Source organism: Trachemys scripta, chromosome 8, assembly GCF_013100865.1.
Source record: "Trachemys scripta elegans isolate TJP31775 chromosome 8, CAS_Tse_1.0, whole genome shotgun sequence".
Taxonomy (NCBI): Eukaryota; Metazoa; Chordata; order Testudines; family Emydidae; genus Trachemys; species Trachemys scripta.
Window position 1 is genome coordinate 97,156,718 of NC_048305.1, and position 25,083 is coordinate 97,181,800.

Below are 25,083 nucleotides of genomic sequence, written 5' to 3' on the forward strand. Positions count from 1 at the left end.
TGGGCAAAGATCATGTGCCCAAGATTCATTTAGGTCTGCTTTTAACACTGTTGTTCATGGGGGGGAGGGCTTTTAACTTATCTGCAGACCCTGGCAAAGGTGGATGGAATCTTGCTTTATGCTTCTACGCTTTAATCTAAGAGAAACAAACAGACGATGATGATGAACAGTTGCTCATCTGCCCAGAGAACTCGCTCACAGATTTCATGTGGATCTGACTTCTCGCTTACCAATTCTACATCTGTGTAATACCAGTGGGAGAGCTTTGGATGTTGGTACCATCAATACACAAATGACCCTCAGCTCTCTGTTTCCCAGCATACTCAGCCTGATTGTCTGGACTATGTGCTTGGTGGGGAGGAGAGACCTTAAGGACTAGGGAGGGGAAGGACCCAGTCCTCCCTACTGTCTGGTTATTCCCTCCTTATTCCGTCATGTCTGTTTTTAACTTGTCAGCCCTTCAGGGTAGGGATCATGGTTTCTGTGTGTGTCTGTGGGGGGGTTTAGCACACTTGTGGGTGCTGTCAGAAATAATAGATATATGCTTTTATATAACAGTATACATTTATTAGGGGGGATTTTCAGATGTGCTCAGCATTGACCTAACTCTGCTCCCATTCAAGTCAATAGGAGCTTTACCACTGACTTCAACGGGAGCAATTAAGCCAAAAATCATAACCTTAGACTAGGTGATTTGTCCTATTTGAAGGCAAAGCTCCCATTGAAGTCAATGGGCACAGCATCAGAATCTTGTGTATTATGGAGTCATGGCAGCAAAGAAAAAAGTTAAATTGCTATGAATGTAATTATCATGTATATGCAATAACTACTTTTCAAGTCTCAATAACTCTGCTGCTACTTTTTTAAAACGTAGTTCTTTGAAGTCTAATTTTGGCCTGGATATTCTTAAAGCATTCAAGGTCTTGTATAACACTTCAAACAGATTTTGTTTTTTACAAACAGAAAGTTTGTATAGTATTAAAATTATTATATTGATCTTTCAAAAAGAGAAATTTACATCAGTTTATTCATATTAGAAAGTTAATCTTTCTAGCAACCCAGAGAAACAGACATGAATGTGGTTCTCAAAATGTTATGTAAAAGAAGAAATATATATAACTCTATAGTTAAAATAGCCCAAGGTAATCTAATATCAGTTTAAAACTAAAAAGTACATATGGATAAGGTCACTGTAATTAAACAGAAACAAACTCAGTAAATTATTTATTTCCCTTCATATTTAAAATTTCAACTCATTCATCAAATCATTTTCCAAATCATTAGAAGAAGCATCACAAAGGGCCCCAACCCTGCAATGGCTCCAAACCTACACTTGCTGAACTGTAAGCATGTGAGTTGTCCCATTACCATGTTTGTGAGTGTTTACAGGATTGGGGCATGAATTTGCTATACATTTTCCTTTCAATCTTCAATAAAATGAACCAATTGATCAGAGTCATACGAAGTCTATATACTATTATAGTGTGAAACTAGGCACCAGCAAGGAGAAGCTCATAAATATATGTTGTAATAAAACTGTCTGTGATTAAATACAGGCAGATCCATCTGTATATTGATGACATAACTTGATAAAAAAAACCTTTAACCAACAGAGTGCACTCTTGAACCTGTAAACATCTGATATAGCAATAGAAACAGAGGTAGAGTCATCTGTTGTGGAAGATGCTGATGCATTCTGTTTAAGCAAAGAATAAATGAGAACTGATATAAAGCTATTTTCTCCACAGGTGGAAATACGTTGTCATGTATTCCTAAGTTCTCTGTCACATAACATACATGATATTAGTCAAATGGCTTTGCAAACGATTCCTCTTCTTACAAACACGCCTGTATGTAGTCCCCTTCAGCTCAATGGTGCTACTCATAGGCCTGATCCAAAATCAAAGGAAGGGCTGTCATTGACTTCAATGAACTTTGGTCAAGGACTTGTGTGTATGCGTTCAGAGGATCTGGGCCTATCTTTGTAAAAGACAGGTAGCAAGCTCCCTTATATATTGCCACAATCCATTCCGTAGACCATGTGGGACCGCCTAATGTGCCACGTAAACTCATCATAACTTTAAAGAAAACATCACTTTGTCTCCGTGGCAACTTGCAAGTCGTCATACAATTTTTATTATTGGTATGCCTCATCGTGTAACTCAGGCTGACAGCCCTGATGTGTAATTTCCTCATTTTTGAGGATGTGATTCTCCTGAACGCTATCCTCATTCCATTTTTAATTTAATTCATTGAGATTCCATTTACTTCAAGATGTGTTATTTTAAAATGGGTTCAGTGTGTCTACTCCTGCTTTACTAGAAAGTTAGTTGATTTATTTCCAAATTAAAGTGATTTCCTAATGAAATACTAAAACGCCGACATTTTTTGGGTAGCAGAGAAAATGCTTTGGGTTCTGGGACTCTCACTATGTGGAGTGATGTAGTGTTATCAAGGAATTACATATTTGAATCAGCACTTGCTCGCCAGTCCTGACAATTTTCCCCCAGGAGAGTAGTCCCATTTCCATCAATTGAACTGTTTGCTAGAGGAGTACCAGTCACATGAGCAAGAGGTTGAAGGCTCAGGCACCTGGACTGGGAAGTGGCCTTGGGCCAGCTCACTCCACCTGATGGGATCCACCACATGCAGATTTCCCCCGCTCTAGATAGCACCTCTCTAGTATCTGCAGCACCAGAACTAGCCCCAGCCCTGTGGAGCCAGCTTTCCACAGTCCACGGTCTATGGGGAAAGGGCTGGAATCAGGGCAGGCCAGGGAAATATGCATCTTCCCACTGCTGACCTCACTTCATGCCCCATGACGCTTACATGAAAAAGTTAAACAGATCCCAGAAGTCTGAAGTTTCCCACAGGCACCTTCCCATGAGAGACCCTAGGGAAGCTACAGTCTGAGGGCATCCATAGAAGCTTGGTTTCATTGGCAGAGAGCCAGGAGGGCACTGCTGGGGTGCCAGAGTTGAAGTATGTGTACATGGTCTCTGCACAGATGGCCTTTGCCTCACACAGATCCCAAAGGCTCTGCCAGATTTACTGGCAGGCCCTGAGGCCTTTACCATGGAGAGTCAAACTCTGTTTCCGCATCTGATAATGGCAGGGTACAGGGTAATCTCTACCTGGGAATCTCTGGGTGATTTCTTCATTCAAAGTTACCAGAATCTCCCCTGCCCCGTCCCCTTCCCCAAACCCCAAACAAACTGTAGATCAGTGATTTGCCTGCCAGCCTCGACATGAGACTTAGGACAGAGTGATCTCGCATCAGGTTTACACCATGGGCATCAGTGGAGTTACTTTGAATGTACAATGGTGCTAGCTAAAGGCAAATTAGACACTCAAAGTCTAAAATGAGTGGTCATGGGAAATACCACTGATTAGATTCAGATTTAGAAGAATAATGAAATTGCTGTATTAAATTTAATCAAGGGCTTTTTGTTGTTCTCAAATTAAGATAAAGGTTACTTCCATACTGAGAGGTGCTTTAGAAGTTGATAAACATTTTTTTTTTTATAAAAAGAGGTTATTTTTCAGTGGTAGACATCTAATCTAATAGGATATGAAACAACCCTTCCATCTTCAGGATGCTCATTTTAGTTTGCAAAATTACATTTGTTTGCCTCACAGGCATGTACACTGGTTCCAGTGCTAACCATAATGGACCATCACCAGGTCTCCTGCCACCTACTCACGACATCCCCTCAAGACACCATCCACTGGAATCAACCCTTGCCAGTCCACACCATCATCTGTTACCTTTGGAGAGTACGAGGGAAGGGTATGTACTTTAAGCAAGCATGCCATCACTCTACAAAGATGTACTTAATCCCATGTCGTTGGGTTCATGTTAAACTCTGTTCAATGCATTGAGAAGTTTACTGAGTATGGTCTGAATACTCAGAATGGGTCTAGATTGAACATCTTCATTTCCTTGTTTTAAAAACAATTTTAGATTGTTTTTCATACTGTGTCACTGCATTGAGATTTTATAATTATTTTATTTTTAAATACTCTTCCTTGGTGGCATGTTACTGCTGTGGCTATGTGCACAGGGCTCCTCTTGACTTCACTGGGATACCCACCCCTATCTCAGCAGCCAGAGTACAGCCTGTAGAATCGTAAGGCAATGGTTGCCTGAGTGAGAACTATTTGTTTAAGGATTGCAGGCTGTCTCTCTCTCTGGTACATAACTGCTGTGCTGAAGTGCTGAGAGTGGGACCCGACTCAGTGAAATCTACATGAAGCCATTCCTTATATGTTGTATTAATAGATAATGTTTTCTTACAGTATCTTACCCCTTCTATCCAAGGCTCTCAAAGCACTTTACAAACAGGAAGGAATTACTGTAAGCTTCACAACTAGGGGATCTACCGCTCTGGCTAGATTCCTAGCTGGTGCCCTTATTGGTTGTATCTGAACAGCTCACATAGTAATGAATTTTAATTCCAATACCCCGTCATGGACAAGAGCACTCTCCTCATTTTACTGATGGGGAACTCAGACACACCGGCTTGCCCAAGATCTTTAGCAGTGCCCGGTATTTAATGTAGATTTCTTCTGTCCCAGTCCAATGTCATCACCATCCCTCCTCAACCCCAATATGTAGCTGAGGAAACTGAAACCTAGAGAGATTACGAATTTAATTGTACCCTTAAGGTGCAGTCCTACAGTAGTGGGACGTGGCAAGGGAGCAGGCTCTCAAGGAGCAATTCCTCCTGGAGCCTTTGGACAGTGCACACTGCAATAAACCCAGACTCCTCCTCCCCTGCATCCAGCCCACTCTTCTGGCCAGTGCAGAGGATGGGGAAAGTACCTTCATCCTCCCTTTTAGGCAGAGAGTGGCAGTACTCACCTCACACAGAGCCTGTATGCCACGGCCACATTATAGCTGCCCCCAGCGCAGGAGCACATGATGGTGGGAAGGGTCCTTGAGCATACACATGCCCCCACATTCTTTTGCACCAACACAGGACCAGACCCCATCTGTCCCTCAAAGACATACCCAGTGTCACGTAGGATGACTGGGAGAGCCCAGCTCTCCTGCCTCCCTGTCCTGTGCTTTAACCACAAGACCATCCTCTCTATCCCCCCCACAACCAGGAGTCAAACTTTTATGTTTGCTCCACTCATTTATTTTCACCTTAACAAACAGTTTCCATGCTGGTTTTAAAAGATGGGTGGATCCGGTTCTAAACTATGCACTGGGAATCAAATTCTCACCTCTCCCTTGCCCAGCAGCAGACCCAGCATGATTCTACAGCATGGGCCTGAGGTAGGAGTCTCCATTTGGGGGTCACAGATCCCCTACCAGTTGTGGAGCAGTTTCACAAGGGTTTGCCGTACCCACAGGTAGAAGTGAGAACTGACAGTAGGAATGGGGAGAGAAAATCCACAATGAAGCAGATCCAAGGGCCATTTTTTTCCTCCTGTGGGAGGGGAACACATCAACCTAGAAGAGGAGAAGGATCTCTTCCTCCCACTCACCCGTATGTAAATCCTCAGGACACTGGCCAATGACTGAGTCTGGGTGGTGGTTCTAGAAGTGGGCCTTTTGTGAAATTAGCACCAAAAATCCCAACAGAAAACAATATAACCAAACTAAGGAAACATTTAACATGCCAGTTGCACAGGTGAGTTCTGAGTTTGTTTTCAAGACGTTTTAACATTTGGAAAAAGAACAGGAGTACTTGTGGCACCTTAGAGACTAACAAATTTATTAGTCTCTAAGGTGCCACAAGTACTTCTGTTCTTTTTGCGGATACAGACTAACACGGCTGCTACTCTGAAACCTAACATTTGGAACTTACTTGCTCACCTCCCTAACAATAATAAAAACCAAAGCCATGGCGAACGTGAGAGCGTACTGTAGCAGTATTTCAGATTCTATAGCTGAGCGCTCCGGACTGCATGGATTCACTCTTACTGATGCATGTGAGCTGTCTTCATTCTGAGAAAATCAGTTCCCTTTGAGTAAAAAAATAAAAATAAATGCTGAATCCAGTTTTTAATTGGAACCTTCTACACAAGTTTTGATTTCTTAGTGAGTGCCAGGAGCGGATAACTATTCATTTGCTTCGGTCACAATTTGAGTTTTACATTGGAATGGTTTTCAGTTTTTGCTGAATAAGCATTTGTTCTTGTGTGAGAATAGTGTGCTGATTTATTATCTCCCAGTGCTTATGTGTTTAAGAAATGCAAAGTGGTTACAGAAACACTATAGTTAATTTCCTATGACATAATATAAGGCTGAGACAATAACAGGGTTCTAACTATGAACCAGCCATCAGAAAACTAAGAATGGAACATGTCGTTTGAATGTTTATTTTAAAACAAGGCATTTTGTTCATTACACAGTGACTGGGGATGTTTCAGCATTTAAAATAGCATTTACTATATTCAAAGTAAACTGTTATTTTAGGCATTGTATTAGCTAGTCCATAAAATACATTTGCTATATTTTAATTGTTTGCACTTTCATTACATACTGAAATAAAGACCATATTTTAATAGCATTTACTTAAGATAGACAATATAGTCTGAACTAATCAAAATTTCATACGTTACACAAGACCATATTAAATGAAAGTTTATTCATTAATTTAATCAACAAAAACACTCTATAATCTAATGCTTGGAGCTGTTGAATTATTGGGACTGTCTTTGTCAGTTAATAGTTCTGTATCTTTATTCAGATAACATACACTGCATGAAGAGAAATAAACATTAAAAACTCTGTATGAACTAACTGCGTTACACTTTTGACATACATATAGCATTTTGCCTCATTCATCACCTATCTCTGCATCCATGTTTAGGTACATTTAAAGAATTACTATACTGTGAATCAATGTAATGACAAGATTGGATTCCAGAGTTTAAGTCTTTGGAATGAACCAGAATGATTACTATCAAAAAGTGTAATTATTGAGTCATCAAATATGTGAGATGCCAAAAGCTACACGGGGCAAAGTACAAATAGTCTACTCAAGGTTGACAGAAGATTCAGAATTTGATTTAAAGGCTTTTAAAAAAAACAAAACAAAACACTATGTTCTACCATCCTTTGCCAAAGTCAATACCAAGTGTAGCACTCAGTTTTCCCAAATGGTTTGCTAAGACATTTAAATAGTTTGACAAAATTATCTAATTCACTTGAAAATGTTCTAACAGAATCTGACATCATTACCAAATATATTTACACTGGCTTTATGTGATATGTATGGAATTTTTTTAAATTGTGGTATGAAGTGCCCAGCTTGCTGGATCTAGTAATTTTACATTAATTTGTACTAATATTAATTAAAGTAGAAGTGTATGATTTAGGAGTATTTTGGCATGTAGAACGTAGGGCTTGTGTGATCCAAGTTATTCTTGTTTGTTTTTTAATTTCAGGTAGTGAGGTGTTACTTTAACATTATTTATGGCAAATGCTATAAGTAATGTCAAAACTGTTTAACTTCAGCAGTTGCAAAGACAGTAAATTTTGATTTGTAGCACCCTGAAGATAGAAAAACCGCTCCCAGTATTAACCTTTGGCTTCACTGTTATGCCTGGCCTGGTCTATACTACAACATTTGCATGAATGTAACTAAACCAGTTTAAAAAATCCATCTAGTTAAATTTGTGGGCACCCCAGTGTAGACCCACTTGAACTGGTTTAGACTACTAATTTAGCTTGCAGTGATAAGTTACCAACTTTAACCTTTGTGTATATTAATTTAGCTAAACTAGTCTGAGTGGGTTCCATCAGGAGTTTATAGCAGTTTAACAAGATCAGTATATGAATTGATTTAATTAAACTGGTGCACTTTTCTAATATAAACAAGGCATCTGTTTTGCTATATATATGTCCCCCTCTTTTGTAGAATATGCTCACAAATACATAAAGAAGAGTCTTGTTTATGAAGTAATAGAGGGTGGTTTATGAAATACAGTTCTCTATGCTTTTATTTTCAGATCACTAAACTATTGTAGAGTAGTAGTCATTCAGACTTTATGAGCCATTGGTATAAATTGTTCCAAGTATTGCAAGATCTTGTTCACCCTACAGATAATAAACACCACACAGTATAGTGTAATCTCCACAGCATTATTACATGGGTTTAAAAAGAAAAGTAGATAATCTTATAATTCATCATACATTAACCGCACCAATTATCATGTAATTGTAAACCTTGCTAACAGAAGGTCGTGAGGTTTAGGCACTCTTGCTCAGAATCCATTACATTTTTTTGCCCATGGATCAGCAAAACTGAATTTCCCTTCAGTATATGGAGTTGGAGCAAGGTCCCATTAAAGTCTTTGAACTCAATCATTTTGCATATGGCTATGTGACCTTGGTCACATGCATTACACACAGCAAATAGCATTTACATTCCTGGAGGAAGTCAAGGGCTGCTGACAAATAATGTCAATTCTACCAATAAGGATGATGTATCCCTTAGGGAGGATTGGGACACTAATTGTTCACACTTCTGTAGCAATTTAGGTCGTATCCGCCATGTAAAATCTATGGCGACTGAAGAATTAATGAGATGATGACATCACAAAAGTCTTAAAGCTGAACAAATGAGAGAGGATATTTTTAGTTAGAGCATTTAAAATGCTAATTGATTTGTGCTTGCTAACAGCTGTTTAACCAGGGAAGACCAGACTTGATATTCCTGATATTTTTAAGGTAAAAATGTGCAAGAGAAAATCTGTTGCGATGGCCACTTTACACCACTCTGGCAGTGTAAAGGATTCTCAGAGTGGCATGAAGTGGGCATAGTGCAAACACGAACGAGGCCTAAAGGGTTTCCTCCCTCAAAACCAGCAGTGGAAACACCCAGTCAACCCTCCACCAGCTCAGACTCCCCTCCTGAGATGTAAGCCTTGGAAAATGTCCCCGTTTCTTTCCCCCACTTTGAGGTTGTGGTGGTAGCTTGAGGAGTGGGGAAGAATTGTGTTAGTGGATGGCAGGAAAGTAAAGTTAATGTCTGTAGGGGGGAAAGCCTTTCAGGAGAGGGAGTGGGGTGGCTAGATAGGGGTCTCCTGTGTGGAATTTTTTGTATTATCCTGGCTCTGTGGCAAGGAGGTGAGAGGAGACCAGGGATGGTTTTGTGAATGAAGGAGTTTAGAAGGCTTGTATCACGTGAGGTGGGATCGGACACATGCTGTGGCTTTAAGGATTTCACTTTACAAGTAGATGGTTTTCTGGAGTGTGATTGTAGTGTATTTAGGAAATTGGTTCCAAAAACAAAACCGAAAAGGATAATTCTTTAATAAACTATTGCAGATAATTTTTATTTTAATAGCTATTACTTCCTTGCATTTGAAGGGCCAACCCTTGTCGAAGGCAGTGAAATCACATGAGTAAGGCCAGTAAGATTTGGCCCATTATTAGAATAGTTGTGGGAAACAAACAAGCCTCTACTATTTAGAGGACGGAACTAAATACCAACACCTTTTTTATAATAGTTCCTGGGACCAGAAAAATGTGTCATTCATTGTTTGTGGATTCCACTGGGACTACTTCTCGTTTATAATAGAATACACAAGTCAGTGTTTTATTCTCTTTTAAAAGCACTAAAACCCAATAACAAGAAACAGATATCTCTGAAAGCAGAAAACATTTTCAGTGGAGGTAGCCAAGAACCCATCATAATTTATCTCAGTGTTATGGATCTGAGCACGCAAAAGGGGCATCAGTACATCTGTCCAAAGAAAGAACAATGTACAGGTGCGGGGCTGAGGTTTATGTAACAAAGAAAAACAGTAATTAAAAGCATCTGGATTTGAATCCCAAGTCATTTATCTCATTGTAGAAAATGTGAACAGAGTTCATTTATAATCATATCCAGATAGGCCTATCCTGTTTTTAGCAAAATTAGCATTAAAGTGGCCTCACTTCTGCAATATTTGGCTAAGAAAAATATAGCATCTGATTGCTGATAGAGCACTGACGTTTTCCTGACTGTACCGGGATGTAGGTGGACATTTATTTAATATTATATTTTTCTAAAATAGGTGGATTGACATTGATGATGTCACTTTGATAGTGTCTTCCATCCGAGTGTCTAAAAGTAAGCACTAACAAATAAAGATACCAGCCTCAGAGATGTGGTGTAAGTGATACAGTCTCAAATTAAGAAATAATAAGGCTACAGGGAGAAATAGAGGTTAAACGAGTTATTCAGGAAGCCTTTGACTGAACGGTGATTAGAACCCAAGTTTTTTTGACTTCCAGTCATGTGCTGTAACCACTAGTTAATGTTTTCTGTGATAGAGGAACAGAATATTTAGTCTCTGTAAACCTGATATTCTTGTAGCTTTTTAGCAAATTCAGTGGTTTAGAAGTAAGCCATATAAAGAGAATGCATGACAGCTTGTCCTGATGTGAAAAATCATACAATCATGTCATTGCAGGGCTGGAAGGGATCTTGAGAGGTTATCCAATCCAGACCACTATGCTGAGCAACTAAGGGCCAGATTTTAAAAGATATTTAGGTGCCTAGTGGGGTTTTCAAAAGTCCACAATGGTTGGTATTCTTTAGCCTCATTTTAAAGATATGTCATCAAGGTTAAATTGCCTGCAAGGTCACACTGCATGTTCATGACAAACCAGGGCCTCTGACTTCCAATTCCTCACTCTCAATACAACCAGTGTCCCAACAACAAGAAAATGGAAACACACTGGAGTAACTTGCAATCCCAGAGCAGAGCTCCAGTCTATGTTAAATGTGCAGCATCTTACAACCCAGTTTGCTCATCATTTGTGGGAAAGGATAATAAAATGCAATGATGCCTAGCAAGGTGAGCTACAATGAAGGATTTATTATAGAGGTGGAAAAAGATTCCATGCATTCCAGAGAGCTAGCCAAAGACACCTGGCAGTGATTAGTGCAAGGTTCACCAAACTTCAGATAGTCTGTGTGTTTTTTTTTTTTTAATGGTATAACTGTTTCCTGAGCATGTGCTGACAGAAATTCCCGTAGGGCAAGACCCAGAACAGAAACACGTGGCAAGAGATTGGGTGCTATCCAAAGACCAGATTAGCAGAGCTTTACACATCATTTTTAATATATAGGAAGAGATGAAAATCAGTGTTAACTTCCCCCTCCTTTCCCCCCCCCCCAAAATATAATCTCCTGATTCTGGAACTGAATTGCACATTCTCATAATATAAGTAACTATACTGTTGAGCAGGCAAGGTTTTATGAATGAAACAGTTGGCATGAGGAATTTTATGGTAGCACCTGGTTTCACTGAAATATATCAGCTTTTGTAACTAAATATAACATTGCCTTTATCCAGAGCACTATATAGAATCTTTCCTTCAGACTAGTACGTGGCAGATACAATTCTCAAAGTCAATATTTTGTAATGTGGTATTAGATTGCACTTGAGAAGGAGCTTTGAAGTCCAGTCTAATAGCACAATATACACAAGAATTTATTTAAGATAAAGTACAGATGTATTTCACTCTGGATCTGATCCGGTTCCCACTGAGCTCAATGAGAAAAGGATTGGGGCCTATTGTCTAGCAGAGGAATCTGCCAGTCAAGATTTTCTATTAAAAAAACCCAACAGTGAGCCACTGTTCATATTGAAAACATCCATGCCTTCAATATTTCTATGCTGTGGTTAGATTTCATCCTCAATTATTATGATTCAAAAAGTATCCTAGGTTGAAGTGAATTTCATTATTTTTCAGTTCCCTGCAAGTAGTTTCCAGTTAAGCATATTGTGCTGTATTTTCAGTATCCAGGAACAGATTAAAATATTATCTGTGTAATGGACCACGAAGAAGGTTGCCTTAAAATTGCTAAAAATGTAGTTTTATTATTTGCTGTTCTGTAGAATTTGTCCAAGAAGAGTTTTTGACCAGGGTGTGGCTAAAGCAAAATATAAAGGTCATTTCTTATTCAGGCTACAGCAATATGGATAAATTCGGGGTTGGGCAGGGAGAAATATATCCCCGTCCTGTCAGAAGGTTTTGAAAAATCAATTTGGCTGTTTATTTATTCTTAGTTCTGTATAGTTTAATAGTTTCCTAGAAACTCTTATGTAGTAATAACATTGAGACAAAGAGGTTTAGTGTAAATTGTGGGAATAATACAAAGTTGTATATGCACCCCCAGCTGCCCAAATGGGGATAGACTGAAGACAGGACAAATAATGCAAACACACCAAATACCATAGCTATATTTGATGCATATGAAGTGTCTAATACAGAGATGTCTGTTAACTCATGAGATGCCTAGACAAAGAGCCCTGTGCAGGACTATTTTTTTAATCCCATTCCCACCTGCTCCAGCATTGTTTGTTTAATTTTTATCCCGCTCCTGCTATTATGGCAGTGTGGTGGGGCGACTGCCCCACGCAGGCAGGAGAAGGGTTAAGGCAGCCTTCGAGAGGCTGTGCAAAACCCAGCCAATCTGGAAAGGGTTTATTGGGAGAGCCAAGCAGGAGAAGGCTTGCTGGAGCAGCCCACCTATAAAGGGCTGCTCAGCTTAGCAAGGGGTAGTCTCTTCCTGGAGGTCAAAGGGGAAGGACTGTCTGCTGAAGAGCACCCGAGATACTGCAGTGCTGGGCTGGGTAGCGGAACAATAGGTGAGCTCTTGGCTGACCATGGCCCAACTGAAGCAAGGGCAGGGAAGGTGTTAGGGCTACGGGGGAAGAGGCACAGGGAATGTAGGCAGTGGGAATAGAAGGAGGGGCAGTAAGTGGCTGCCAACTATAGGTTCCCTGGGCTGGGAACCTTTACCCCTATGTGCCAATGAGGAGAGTGGCCTAAATCCAGACTTAGTTTGCCCCTGAAGCCAGGAACTAGACGAGAGACTGCAGTTGGCCACTGAAGCAAGTGGAAGGACTTAGGACTGCCTGTCCCCCGAAACAGGGGAAGACAGCAGGCTGGGGCACAGCTGGAGGGCCATGTCCCGAAGAGGACGCCGCGGTCTGGAAGCCATGAGGGTCCAGATGGTGGAGGAAGTGGAAGTAACAGTGAGTGAATCACTGCTAGTAAAAGTTATTCTGGTGGTCAAATTCCCAGCATGACCAGCAGGAGGCGCCACATCAGTGAGTCGGAACCGTTATAGGCAGTGAGACCTGCAGGACCACAGTCCCACTGCAGGGCTCTACCTACATACTTCACTAAAGTGTATCTCATAGTTCAACCTGAACTGTAGATCACAACAATCAAAAATATATTCTGTGGAAACAAATTTAATTGAAAGTTCTGCAGCATTTTTAATGAGGATTTCTTTTTCTGTTAGACATTCATAGATGCATTTAACTTTACAAAACGAGAGAGCTATCATGTTGCCTATAACTAGAAGGGCTCTTAAGACACAAGATACTTTATGTAATTTCAAGCTCATGGAAAGGAATTAATTTGTTAATTTTCCTTTTAAGCAGACCTGAATTTACAGGTGTTACAGAATATCTCTTCATGAACTACACTAGATGTGTGGCCCGAGTGTGTGGTCCTTATATAATGCATTGGCTAAGTGCTGATCCACCCTGAGATGGGCCTGCTACTTTTACTCACAACTAAAGAAGTTAGGTCCAGATTTTTAAAGAAGATTAGGCATTGCTGTGCTCAGCTGCCGCCTAACCAGTTATTCCTCGTTTTTATTTGTGCATTTGTTTTTTTCTTCCTACGTGTAGTACTTTGCACTTATCTTTTTTGAATTTCATCTTGTTGATTTCAGACTAATTCTCCAATTTCTCAAGGTCATCTTGAATTCTAGTTCTTTCTTCTAAAGTGCTTGCAGTCCCTCCCATCTTGGTGTCATCTGCAGATTTTTATAAGCATACTCTCCACTCCATTATCCAAGGCATTAAGGAAAATATTGACTAGTATTGGACCCAGGACAGACCCCTGTGGGACCCTACATCCTCCCAATTTGATGCCAAACTATTGATAATGACTCTTTGAACACAGTCATCCCACCAGTTGTGCACCCACTTTACAGTAATTTAACCTACACTGTATTTCCCTAATTTGCTTATGAGATAGTCATGTGGGACTGTGGCAAAAGTCTTACCGAATCAAGATATGTCATGTCTACAGCTTCCCCCCATCCATTAGGCCAGTAACCCAGTCAAAGAAGAAAATTAGGTTGGTTTGGCATGATTTCTTCTTGACATATCTATGCTGGCTGTTACTTAATTCTCTAGACACTTACAAATTGATTGTCTAATTATTCGTTCTAGTATCTTTCTTGGGTTTCATAGTTAGGCAGACTGGTCTATAATTTCCTGTGTCGTCTTTGTTCCTCTTTTTAAAGATAAGTACTATGTTTGCCCTTCTCTGGTCTCCTGGGACCTCACTTGTCCTCCATGAGTTCTCAAAGATAATCGCTAATGGTTTTGAGATTGCTTCAGCTAGTTCTTAAGTATCCTGTTGTGAATTTCATCATACCCTCCTGACTGAATACATCTAACTTATCTAAGTAATCTTTAACCTGTTCTTTCCCTGGTCTGGCTTGTGCTCCTTCCCTCTTGTTGTTAATTGTGTTGAGCCTCTGGTCACAATTATACTGGAGCAAAATAGGTAATGGGGGGAGGGATAGCTCAGTGGTTTGAGCATTGGCCTGCTAAACCCAGGGTTGTGAGTTCAATCCTTGAGGGGGCCACTTAGGGATCTGGGCCAAAATCAGTACTTGGTCCTGCTAGTGAAGGCAGGGGGCTGGACTCGATGACCTTTCAAGGTCCCTTCCAGTTCTAGGAGATGGGATATCTCCATTAATTTAAAATTTTAATTTAAATGAACACCTTGGCCTTCTTGCTATCATCCATTATTAGCTCTCCTTCCCTGCTAAGTAAAGGACCTACACTTTCCTTTGTCCTTCTCTTGCTCCTAATGTATTTCTAGAACCTCTTATTGCCTTTTATGTCCCTTGGTAGGTGTAACTCATTTTGTGAGTTTGGCTTTCTGATTTTGTCCCTACATGTTTGTGCTATTCTGTTGTACGCCTCCTTAGCAAATTGTCCACATTTTCACTTTTTGAAGGATTCGTTTTTGATTTTCAGGTCATTAAAGAGCTCCTGTTGAAACCATATTTGCCTCTTACTAGTCTTTCTGTCTTTCCTTCACTGGGATAGTTTTCTGTTGTGCCTTAAATATTGTCTCTTTGAGACACTGCCAGTGGTTTTGAGCTCGTTTTTCCCTTAGAATTTCCAAGATAGAGGTTGGCTGTACAGCCAACTAAACACACACAAAGTCTAGCAGACTGACAGAAATGTGTTTTTTAGCTTAACTGCTGCATAAGAGAAGACGGACATATATGGAGAGAACACCCACACTGAAAGGGAGAAAATTAGGTATTTTACACAAAATGCATATAACAAGAAAAGTGCTCCCACCCTAGCAGTGACTTTGTCATCACAATCTCAGTTTTAGGCTGTGAATTAAACTTTGGAGGGTGGGGGGTTCCCCGCTCTAAAAATATGTTCTGTTGGCACTTGATCTGCCTCTGGGTTGTTAAAAATAGGAGACTAGAAATGGTCTGATTCTCCCATAGCCTGGGCTCCAGTTCTCGTCTCTGCCTTGTTCTCTTTCACTAAATTTCAGCCTCCTCAATTTCCCTGATTCACGCTCTCTTCTCTTAGTTCTCTCATCCTTAACTCATGTTTCCGGAGGCTCAAATAGTTCACTTTCATAGTTTTGGTCTTGTCTACTGGCTGAATCTCTATAATTAAATCTATTGCTGGTTGTCTTCTTCAAAGACCTCATGCTCCTGATTGCCCTGAGCTCTCTTATGGATGTTTGACTAGCTGCATGTTTATCCTCTGGATATTGACTGTGATGGAATTAAGGAAGACGATGCTGGATTTACTGTTTGGGTCATGGCACTCTGCTGTGGAAATAGTCTTTCATTGTTCACTGTTACTTGTGTGGCCTGTTTACAAACCACTTTATGATCCCTCTCAGCTCTACATCTTCTGCAGACCTACCCTCCATGCACAGACTCAGCTTCCATGCCCTGCCTACCCACAACATATGCAGTGGAGCTATGGTGTTTCTGTTGCATTTTGGCCCTTTCATGGCACTAGAGGGGGCCAAAGGATTTTATCCACAATGTGTACAATCATGTAGTTCAAATTCGTAAATTTGGAATGAAAGGCGCCATGTTAAAATGTAAGATTCTTATAATTGCATCCCTAAATTGTTGATTGCCTGTTGATGAATCTTTAGATGAGGAACACATTGGATGTGCAATATCAGATCAAATCACTGGTCCATCAAATCTAGTATTGTGTCTCCACCTCTAGCCTATACTTGATGCTTTGGGGGGGGGGGGGATTGTATTACCTGGTCAATTGTGCAATATTCTGCAGGGGTGAAAGTGGGTGGAATTCTTCCATGACCTCTTGAGGCGATCAGTTTACATCCTGAAGCACAAGATTTGACTACCCATTATGTAGCTTGTATAGGAGTAAATGTTATTTTTGGCCATAAAATTATTTAACCCCTTTTTAAATCTACCTGCAGTATTTGATTCTATGACCTCTTGTAGTTATGAATTCCACAGACTGACTACATGCAGTGTGAAGAAATAGTTCATTTTGTTTTAAATTTACCAGCCATTTATTTTGCTAAGTGACTTATTCTCATTTTATGGGACTGTGTGGAAAGAAGGGACTGGATCCTTTATTGTACCATTCATCATCGTAAATACTACAAGTAAGTCCTCTTCTCCTTTGAAAGCTACATAATCCTAGTTTTTGCAGCCTCTCTTATAAGAAATCCCTGCTATGCTGCTCTGTGGCTCTTCTCCAGATGTTTTCACTCTCCATGCACTCTTTATGTTGAGGCAATCAAACCTGAATCAAATACTTCCAATTTTACCATACTTTGATATAGCATCCTTATGTGCCCTGGATACAAGTTTCCATTCTTTGATATAGCATCCAAGCATACAAGTTTCTTTTCCATTTGCCCCTTCAATGAGCCATTCACAATAATTACAAAACCTTTTTATTACCACCACCCTGTCTCGGTCCCTCAAAAAGATCATACAAGTTTAGAAGCTAGCAACATATGTAAGAACTTCAAAATGTTTTTGCTAAACTTACACTTATCCAAGTTCAGTTTAGTTTGTCATCATGTTGTCCAATCTCCCAGTATACTCAAATGCATTCAGTTTCTCGCAATCCTCTATGGGTTTTGACTGAGCAGAGCAACTTAAGTGTGATCACCAAACTAATGGTTCACTTCTTCCTCCCAATCACTAATAAAGGTATTAAATGCCATAGGCAGATTACTATTTTCTTGTAGTATTTTTAAGCACTGACACCATTCTCAGTGCTGCACAAAGCACTGAAGATACAGTTCCAGTTCCATGAAACTTATGGTTTTAGTGGAGAGACAATATAGACCAAAGAGTTACAGGATGACTAGATAGAATCTATAGGCTTAGAGGATGGGGTTTTAAGGAACAATTTGAATGAAGAGAGGGTGGTGGATTGGTGCACCAGGGTTCACCAGGAAATTCAGACATCAGTATGGAAGAAGGCACGAACACAAGAGTGGGAAATGGATAAAAAGAGAGTAGTTAGGTGGAAGCTTGGACAGAACATGAGTAGTAAGACATGAGAGGAGAGATGTAGAGAAAGTGGAGAGGGCAGATTAATGCATTTTTACTGTATATTAAAATCTGGTGAATTTGTTGATTATATCTGCAACATCTGATTTCACTCACCTCTGTCCTGAAATACAGCCCCTCTATGTAAGCCAGAGTAAATAAGGTTTTAAAAAACATAATGGATCCATTAGGGACTGGGAAGAAGGCACCCTCTGCTTCCAAATGCAGGAGGAGTTTGTGAGTGGCTGTTTAATTGCTCTATGGCTGCTCCCACAGCCCATAAGCTGTTGTACAGTTCTGGGCTCCGGTGCCCCACATGAGTTTGAATCTGTGGGAATGAGGGCAGATGATCTCTGCAGCCCTGGATTTGCTGACCTGTCCTTTACCCATCCTCAAAGCCACTCTTAAAGCTACAGAAGACAGAAAAGAACATGGGGTGCACAGTCCTTTCACATGTCTTCTCAGCCTACCACAAAAGTGTAACAGATCCATGGTGGTTCTTGGATACTTATATCTTTACCCATGAGAAGAGGTGGGGTGGGAAAAAGATTTCAACCTCTCTGAATATAAATATTCAACATAGTCATGGGACCCAATTTTAGTGAATTAGGAAGGATCTGGGTTTTATTTAATATCTACATATAAAGTATATATTAAAAAGCTAAAAGACAGAAAATTTATAGAACTATACAAGCAAAAATGAAAATAAAAAATGTGGTATATACATATTTATTATTAAAATCCAAACCAAAACAAATTGTGTCTATAGTACAATGTTAACAGGAAGTGTCCAAACTATTAGATCTTGAAACAGATATGCCTAAGGTACTGCCTGGGAGTTTCTGATGCAAACAGCTGTCCATACTGAGGTCCTTCTTTAAGTAGTTTAGTGTTTCTTCTTCTATACAGAAGCCGTCTCTTTTAAAACTGTTTCCTGTAGCTAATGCATAATTTATTTAATCTGTATCTGGAATGATTTCACCTGCACACCAAGAGCAGCTGTGCCAAGGCAACGTGTTTAGAAGACAAACACTCTAGAGAGAATGAGAAAAGGACACCAGAAGCTTGTAACTGAAAGCTAGATCCATGAAAAAATTAATGTCTTCCTCGATCACACATACATACACAGGATTGTATTTTAGGGTTGTTCTTGAATTCTGGAACACTAAAATTAATATTTTGCTAAGAAGAAAATTTCACCTATAGGTCACTTGTTCAAATTTAAACCTAGCCGGCAGGTAGTGATCAATCTATCAGGGATCGATTTATCGCATCTCGTGTAGACACGGATAAATCGATCCCTGAACATGCTCCCCATCGACTCCGGAACTCCAGCTCACGAGAGGCGGAAGCAGAGTCGACGGGGGAGCGGCAGTGGTTGACTCCCCGCCATCCTCACGGCCAGGTAAGTCGACCTAAGATACGCCGACTTCAGCTACGCTATTCGTGTAGCTGAAGTTGTGTATCTTAGATCGACCCCCCACCCCCGTAGTGTAGACCAGGGCTTAGTGATAGAAAGTTATTCCTTGGCCTAAGGAAAATGAGCTGGAAGGGTGCAGGGGAGCTTCATTCAGCAAGATGCCCATATCAAAATGAACACCAATTGATGCCCTTATTTGCTGTCTTACAATAATGGGGAAAGATTGCAGCATTGTGCCAAGTATTGTGTACTCTGCTGTAGCTGTTCAGACAGGGTGAAATCCACTTCACCCACAGGTAACACAAGTTTTAGAGAGGTGACTACAGACCAGCCGGGGAAATTAAACCACAGCCCACAACACAGGACTCGAATGGGATTCATCTCAGGATCCAGTTATATAGATTACTATACTGGGGCCACTGGATTGCATACACCAGTGGTTTTCAACCTGTGGTCCGCAGACCCCTGGGGATCCTCAGACTGTGTCTAAGAGGTCCATGAAAGATTGTCGTTACCATAGAACAGTGGTTTCCAACCTGTGGTCCATGAACCCTTGCAGGTCTGCAGACTATGTCTAAGATTTCTAAAGGAGGCCGCAGCTCCATTTGAAATTTTGTAAGGGTCCACAAATGAAAAAAGGTTGAAAACTATGGCATATACAGATGTTCTGTCCCTTCCCCCTCACCCCCTTGTGGAACCAACCATGGTCTGTAGTGAGCAGACAGCTCTGCCTGGCTGTTCAATCAATCTACCCCCAAGAGGCCTGTATGCAGGGGTGAAGTGGTGTTGAGTCACCACATGGACAACGCCTTCCCTGCCTCTTTTAATAAGCAGAGGATTTCAGTCTCTAACATTCAGTATCATTTTTAGAAAAGGGAAAAAAAGTTAAGCATTTGTTTAAAAATATAATTAAATTCCTCCCACACATTAAATATGAGAACAGATATAGAAAATGAAAGAGGTTAGAACAACTGTGCACTTCCAGATTTTCTGTGTCCCTTTAAGACTAAACATTTGGCTTGAAAAGCATCTTGTCCCAGACCATTTAATAACACTACTTTATTTCTTGCAATCCCTTTTTGCTTAGGGACATGCATGCTTTCGGTGACCCTGTTATGCACTTAATTTCCTTGTTTTTTACTTCAGTGTCTTTTTGACTAGCTGTTGTTGTTTTTTTAATTCCCTTTCAGAAGTTGTGTCACAATGGTACCTTTTGGCACCTTACTGTGCCTGGGCTGTTGAATTTAGTTATATTCTGATCACTATTACTTTGTAGGTTAGCTATATTTGCTTCTTGAACCAACTCTTACATGTTATTTAGGACTAAGTCAAAAATGGTCTTACCTCTTGTGGGCTACTCCAAGGAGCAATTTTTACGGTGTTGAGAAATTGCTTCTCTAACCATGTATCATTGTGACATATGAACAGTATATGTGGGTAGTTGAAGTCACCCATTGTTACAGTTTTATTAGAGTTGGTATCATCTTCAATCTTCTGCAACAACGTGCACTCAATATCCTTTTCCCAGTCAGATGTCAACAGGTAATCTACTAGTATATTTTTATACTTATGCTTTGGGCTAGCCATACAGATTCTACTGAGTGGTTCTCTCCATACAGAAGTTTTGTTTCATTAGTTTCTATGGAATCTATTAGATGTAATGCGGCTCCCCCCACCTCTATGTCTTAATCTGTCCTTTGTTTTCATTTCAGCCCAAGACATATGAGGTTGGAGGGTAAAGAAAATACAGCATCTACACAGTATTGTATTTCGTGCAAACAAACTCTAAACAGTATCTGCATTCAAAAGATCAACATTTGAGGCTATCAGTCTAGAACCCAACTGATCATTCTTTCTACTGCTGCAATGAGAGCTCAAAAAACCAGAGGTCTAAATGCCCCAGCAAAACATTTAGATTCTTGTTAATTTGTAGAATGATAATATAATTTTAATGGGGTTTGCACAGAAGGACCAGATTCTTGATTCTGCTCTCTGCAAAGCAGTAGGACTCTGGCCATAAGTGGCCAGCAGATCGTTCCGCTCCCGGAGGGGATAAAGCCAATTCCTGTGCTGTCTGCCACCTCTGCCCACAGTGGAGAGGACGTGCTGGTGGAGAGGGGAAGCATGCTGAAGCTCCACTGTGCTCCACCGATTGGTGTAAAGTTCCTTAGGTACCTTATGCCAGTGGTGTGAGGTAAAGCAGCTCCTAGGCTGCACCAACTCATGCTGGGGTGGCAATGCATGATTAGGGAGCTGCAACCAATTGTCTGACGAACCTCCTGTGCCAAGCACATCTCGGGGAAGAGGTTTTACATCCGTCTTCTTCTGGGGCACTGCAGTAGCATACACATGCTTACCCAGGGCTATGCTTTTGAAGGACAATCTAGACCCCTCTGTTTAAAACTATGCTGTTAGATGAGAAACAATTGAAAACAAGTATGCAACCTCGACTTGGCTGAACCTTTGGGTATAGATGCTTAGCCCCGTTTTAGCTGGTAGTGCATTTAGACAATTCCGACTCAGTAGGGAACCTCCTGGGATGAAAGGAGCTCCCCATTAGAGCTTGAGTTTCCTCGTATTTTAGAAAGAGGTAAATTCAATATTAAATAAGATCCACACACCTGACATTTTAGATCCTTATGCCTTGAAAGAGGAGTCTTTTCCGGGAGGAGATGCGGGGCGGGAGAGGAGAGAGCAGGGGTGAAGCCTCCTTGATAGAAACAAATTGAAACCTGAAACTTCTAAGCACTAATATTATAGGTAATGTTTGATGATTTTTTAAGCACTGCTTTTATAGTGTACAAGACTGCTGATGGTTGAGAAGGGCAATAATTTTATATTTTGTATAGTAGTACAATGATTTGCAAGGGTTCTGAGACACAATAAAGAATTACATGTTTAAAGAAAATTTCCTTGTGCTTTTATTTTTTGTACAAATAGAACAAGGGGGAGAGACTAAAGATATTAATGAGGTTTTCCATTAATTGGACATAATCATGAAGTGCAAAATTCTGCTATTATTTTACTCCCAGACAGATCTATTTGCATCAATGGTGTAATGGAATTCAGAATTAGACCCTAAGAGATGCCTTTTCATTGCAATACGTGAGAATTTAATCACGGAATACCTATTAGCATTAAATTAGTCTCTGCCTGTATTTTCAGATCCATTTGTCAGTTAATAACGTTTTTAATTTTAACTGACTTTGCATCTAATTGTGAAGTCAGACAGCTTGCTGACTAATCGTGTCACTTGTGACCCCAGAAGTGTGAACAGTATGGGAAGCCAGTGTAAAAGATTGTAAATTAGTTTCTAATTTGCTTTACTACTGGCGTACACCTGAAAGAAACATTTTATTGTTTATTTTTTTAAAATAGCATTTATGGCAGCACAAATTGTAAATAAAGTTCTCTATATTAAATCACTATGGAAATACTGCCTAGGGATTTTCAAGTATTTTATTTTCTCATATTGTAATATAAGCTTTTTCTCTTTTCTTGTTCTAGGCTTGCTCCAAATATTCTTTCACCTATTCTCAGCCCTCTGAAAACACTAGTTCCACCTTCCCTATTGCAGAAACACGGTTCATCATCACCACACAGCCAGTCTCCAAATGCGCAACAGTTTTCAGGAATACCAAATAAACCATATGCTCAGTTTCAAAACCAATCTGTACAACAGGGACTGCAAGGTAACTATATTTTGAGTTTTCCCAGCTGCCGTATTAGTGTTTTAATTATTGCAGTATTTGGCAACGCTGTCTGACAACATTGTCATAGAAACTCCTATTTTTTAGTCACATGGGGCTGTAGTTTTCATCAGTCAGATCAGTACATGTATTACCTGAGGGCTAAGGGAAGAGGGATAGCTCAGTGCCTTGAGCATTGACCTGCTAAACCCAGGGTTGTGAGTTCAAGCCTTGAGGGGGGCCACTTAGGGAACTGGGGCAAAAAAAAAAAATCAGTAATTGATCCTGCTAGTGAAGGCAGGGGGCTGGACTCAATGACCTTTCAGGGTCACTTCCAGCTCTATGAGATGGATATATCTCCATATATATTATTACCTACTTATAATGGAGACAAATTATAATCAGTAATAACAAAGCTGTGCATTTATATAGCGCCTTTCATTAGAGGATCTCAAAGTATTTTGCAAGCACATATTAATTACATCCTGAAATACCTCTGATTTAAAGACAGAGTAAAAGATTTAACTCTGGATCACCCTTGAAGCTGTAACTGTTTATTCTCTCAGTCTATGTAGTATTTAGGAACCTTTAAAATGTATCATTTATACAATAGACTATAATGGCACTTTCTGGCATTACACCCATTTAATATGGTTTGAGTACTAGAGAGACAGGCAGTCTTGAGTTCTAATCCTAACTCTGTCACTATCTTGTTGTGTAGTTTAGGTAAATTATTTATCCTCTGCATTTGAATGTCCCAGTCTTTAAAATGGGGATGATGCTTATTTTCATACCCCCAAAGTTGTCTTGTGAGGCATTAGTATCTCTACAATGTTTTGAAGGTATACATTAGCACTTAATATTATCACAGATTACTGTGGTAATGGAAGCTTGGATATTTAGATAACATGTTTTATAATCCAGATACTATATTGCTTCCATATGGTAAATATTCATCCTATTACAGATGTACAGGACAGCTGTCTGGTTGTAAAGTATAACCAAGCATATAAGTATACCCGAGCAGACAACCAGATTCTCAACTCAGTTCACAATTGTACCATTGTTTGAATAAGGCATTTTTCAGAAACGTGCAGTTTCATGTACGATAAATATACCAAGTGAGCACAATGACTTGCTTGCTATTCTTTGAATGTTTTAAGGCTAAGTTTTTATAAAGTTTGAAAAAACAAGATTCTGATATAGGCCCAATGGCAGGGTACATCTCTAATACATAGATACTTACCTCCCTTTCTCTCTTGGTCTCCAGGTAGTATTTTAACCTCTAGATTGGGTCAAGTACCATAAATACTCTAAAATTGCTTGCTTAGTTTTTGCTGTTTGATTGGACTTTGTCTGAAAGGCAAAAGCATGTTATATTAAATGATTTGCATCAAACAAAAAACTCACTAAACCTGACGCTCAACAGATTATTCAATTTTAAAATGACTAACTCCGAGAGGGAAAAAGTAGCAGATTTATGATAGCATATAATCATATATGATTGTTATTATAATGAGCTAAATAACTACAAACCACAGGAGGACAGATTAGCAGCTCATTATAATGACAGAAACAAATGCATAGACAGAACAAGTTTTGAACCACTTAAATAAATTGACTTTATTCCTTAGAGAAAACCACATTTCCCATTTGAGCAAACCGTTGCTTTCTGACTGCTGGGTTGTGTGGTTTTGAAAAAGGCAATAATTTTCCACTTTAACCAAATTTTGAATTATTATTATAATTTTATTATGAAAAAGTTCAAAAATCAATGTTGAGTAATAGCCTTTGAAACCAATTCATCTGTAACCCATATTTGGGCTTAAACTTACTTGAAGTCTTTGTTTCAGTTCTTTAATGGCAGCTTTTTAAATGGGAATCTTTTAGTCAAGTTTGTTATATTTTTACTGTAAAAAAAGGAAATTCTAAATAACACGATCTGTAAAACCAGTCAGTCTTTATAGAAGCACATTAATGTTGAGAATTGCTATGGGTTGTCGATAATGAGAAGAATGATAAACCACAGTATTTGTGTCTTTAGCTAGTTATAGTAAAGTCACATGGAAATTATTATACACTGAAAGAATTTGGCAAGCAAACAGCATACTGCATTTATTTATATCTGACATGATTTCTTGTCAGAGATTTTATGGAATTTGAAGAGCTTGGATTTATTTGCACGTACATTTAAATGACATGACGTATATGAGTTGTAGTTTAATAGACGTATTCCAGTCATTTGCTCATTACATCATTCGTTTAAAAAGTGCTTCAGGTTTTTTAGATTATGGCTTGGGGAAATAGAGGCAAGCAGTGTGTTTTCTGATGTGGTTAACTACAGCTATTTTGTCACAAATGATTTCAAAGCAAAATTGGAGCTAAATGT

The 25,083-nt window shown here is 39.6% G+C and overlaps 1 protein-coding gene across 2 annotated transcripts in view; it reads left to right on the plus strand.

Moving 5' to 3' along the window:
* The window catches only part of GLIS1 (GLIS family zinc finger 1), a 264,447-nt gene that overhangs the window by 229,030 nt on the left and 10,334 nt on the right, over positions 1-25,083 (plus strand). For both annotated transcript variants that reach the window (XM_034779847.1, XM_034779846.1), the window contains 2 exons: positions 3,640-3,790; positions 22,513-22,697. In XM_034779847.1, coding sequence (XP_034635738.1) covers positions 3,640-3,790; positions 22,513-22,697 — 336 coding nt within the window. The remainder of the gene's footprint in view (positions 1-3,639; positions 3,791-22,512; positions 22,698-25,083) is intronic.